The sequence below is a fragment of the Lepeophtheirus salmonis genome, chromosome Z, assembly GCF_016086655.4.
Source record: "Lepeophtheirus salmonis chromosome Z, UVic_Lsal_1.4, whole genome shotgun sequence".
Taxonomy (NCBI): domain Eukaryota; kingdom Metazoa; phylum Arthropoda; class Copepoda; order Siphonostomatoida; family Caligidae; genus Lepeophtheirus; species Lepeophtheirus salmonis.
The window spans coordinates 22,797,996-22,800,742 of NC_092584.1; the positions used below are offsets into that span (position 1 = coordinate 22,797,996).

At 35.2% G+C, this 2,747-nt stretch overlaps 1 protein-coding gene across 1 annotated transcript; it reads left to right on the top strand.

Annotated features, from left to right (window-relative positions):
- The first annotated feature begins 1,599 nt into the window (after positions 1 to 1,599).
- LOC121130043 (uncharacterized) lies at positions 1,600 to 2,517 on the top strand. Its single transcript, XM_040725739.2, has 2 exons — positions 1,600 to 1,669; positions 1,728 to 2,517. The coding sequence occupies exons 1-2, from the start codon at positions 1,664 to 1,666 to the stop codon at positions 2,439 to 2,441; spliced, it is 720 nt and encodes a 239-aa protein (XP_040581673.1). The 5' UTR covers positions 1,600 to 1,663; the 3' UTR covers positions 2,442 to 2,517.
- Positions 2,518 to 2,747: the final 230 nt, after the last annotated feature.

The window sequence follows — 2,747 nt, forward strand, 5'->3', positions numbered from 1 at the left end:
GTATACTGAATACAAAGTTAAAAAAGGGAATGAGGAAGAGGATTAGCGAGTTAGTCTTAGTATGTATCTTCATTATGGTTCAAGAAGGAACATATGTCTAATTATTTACTTGTCTATCGACCTAGTTTTACTAAATTCTGGAGTAATTTAAAATATTAATAAAATAGTTCGAAATAAAATGTATAATATAGGTACGTAAGATATATATATATATATATAACAAACCTATTCGTACAAATAATTATATTACGACATTGACAATTTTTTGGGGCTCCCTCTAAAGGATGAATAGAAGCAACGCCCTGATGATCACCCTTACATCAAATATCTCGAAATGAGGGAAATGTTCCATGAAATCTGTTATACAGAACAGGTTTTATATCCGCATACTTTAAAAATTAAGCTTTAATCATAAATTTCAGGTGAATAAGTTTAAAAACCATATAAAATATATCTTCTGTAGACAATACAATTGTGGATATAAAATAACATCGAAAGATCGAATGTTAGTATTGTTATTTGTACTACGGCCCACTCTTCCTTTTCAAGTTTGTCTTCTTTCAAATCCCATAGCATAGTTTCGAGTATTCCCCAGGCTTTCTTTGACAGCTTTTCATAGTTCATTTTTTTATCAATTAACTATGTTGATCTGGCCTGGACTTGAGATTTTAAAGCACAACTCAAACGCATAGCTTCTCTCAAACTGTGTATAGGTGATATTTTTAACTTTTGAGGGCTAGACAGAATATATTGACCAAAGGCAAAAATGTCAAATTTCTTTTTTACAAAATTATTCGGCCGATTCAGGAAGTATCATCTAAAGTAGTTCAGGTTTGAATATACTTGTTACATCAAGTAAGGTATTGCAACCTTTTTCTTAATACTTTCATTTATAGAACCTTTCCTAGTGAATATACTTGAATGCTGGTTCATCTGTCTGAAGAAAAAGTAAAGGATCTATATCTAATATTTCCTTTAGGAAGTTTTGGAACATTGAATTATTTTTGCTGTAACTTGTTTTAGCTGCTGTAGTTAAAGAAAGTAGTAAAGGCTCAACAAGATGTTGTCCTATGAGGTCCCCTCCACAAAGCATAACTTTCAGTAATTCTTAAGTCGATAAGTATAGTAGGGCTTTAATGATCACGTCATTCACGAGTTTTTTTTTTTGTTTGTTTTATAACTTTGAAAATTGATTAAAAAAACTCGAATTCATGGTTGAAAAAGTAATTTTCGGGGCAAGGGATAAGAAGGTTTGGCGGCCGTTTTTTTTTTTTTTTTAATAGTCAGTAGAAAAGTTGGGCTTTAATAATATTTATTTATTTTCATACATTAAAACAACCTTCTATGATACAAGGAAGAAATTTATATACAAATGGTATATTTCAAATTATTAATTTATATACGAAAAGTTTACTAGATGGAAGGATATTTCAATAACTTAATAATGGATACAATATATACATAAATATACACTCCAAAGTTCAAAAAATATACTGTTGCGTATGTGACGCAAGAGAATTGAATGCGCTTGGGTGTTGTCTAATTAAAGAAATATCTAAAGCTGTAGGAATTTTCAGGAGACAACCCTATAAAAGTTCATCCACACAAAATAAGTCAAGCAGTTCTTTACTGACTATCAAACACAATAAACATCAGCAAAAGCATGAAGGTACTTGGAAACAAACTAATTTAATATATAAGCATCTAATCATTCACTTTTTTATCAGGTTTTCGTTGTTATTTCCGCTCTTTTGGCTCTTGCCTCTGCTAACCAATCCAGCCATCAAACAATCCAACACGGACATGCTGCTCCCGTCCACACATCCATCCACAGACCTCATGGAGTTCATCATGCTTCCGTAGTCAGCCAACCCGCTGCTGATCCCTCTGATGTCCACAACCCCTACACTGCTGACTATAAGCCCATTGCTGCTGTCCACGCACCAGCTCATGCCCCAGTTCACGCTCCCTATCACCCTGCTCCTTACCATCCATCTTCTTACCACCCAGCCCCCTACCACCCAGCCCCTGTTGTTCACAGACCAGCTCCTTACCACCCAGCCCCTGTTGTTCACAGACCTGCTCCCTACCACCCAGCACCTGCTCCCTACCACCCAGCTCCAGTTGTCCACAAGCCTTCTCCCTATCACGCTGCTGAAGTCTACGGTGATAGTCCTGCCGTCTACCAATACGGATATGCTGTCGCTGATGACTATTCTGGAACCAACTTTGCTGCCAACGAGAACAGAGACGGATACTCCACCAACGGTGAATACAGAGTTGCCCTTCCCGATGGCCGTACTCAAATCGTTTCCTACAACGTCGCTGATGCTTACTCTGGATATGTTGCTGATGTCAGATACGAAGGAGAGCCTCATTACGACTCCTACAAGCCTGCTCACAAGCCAGCTCCCTACCACCCTGCTCCCTATCACGCCTAAGTGAAACTATTTATTTATCCTAGATTTTATTCTCAAATTTATATATTTATTTGAAATACAGAGCTGAAATAGAAAATATCTTTTTTTATTCTTATTTTGTCAAAGTAGTAATAAATATGATAATACAAGTTCTTTAAAACATTTATAATCTAATAATTCAGATAATAATGACAAATTTAGATATGAATATTCGTTATCTACAAATGGTTAGTCGATTATCCCAATGATAAACATCAAAGTTCATTTCAAAGAAAAGTTTATATACAAAATAAAAATATTCTTTCCAGACTATTTGAAGCACAAAGT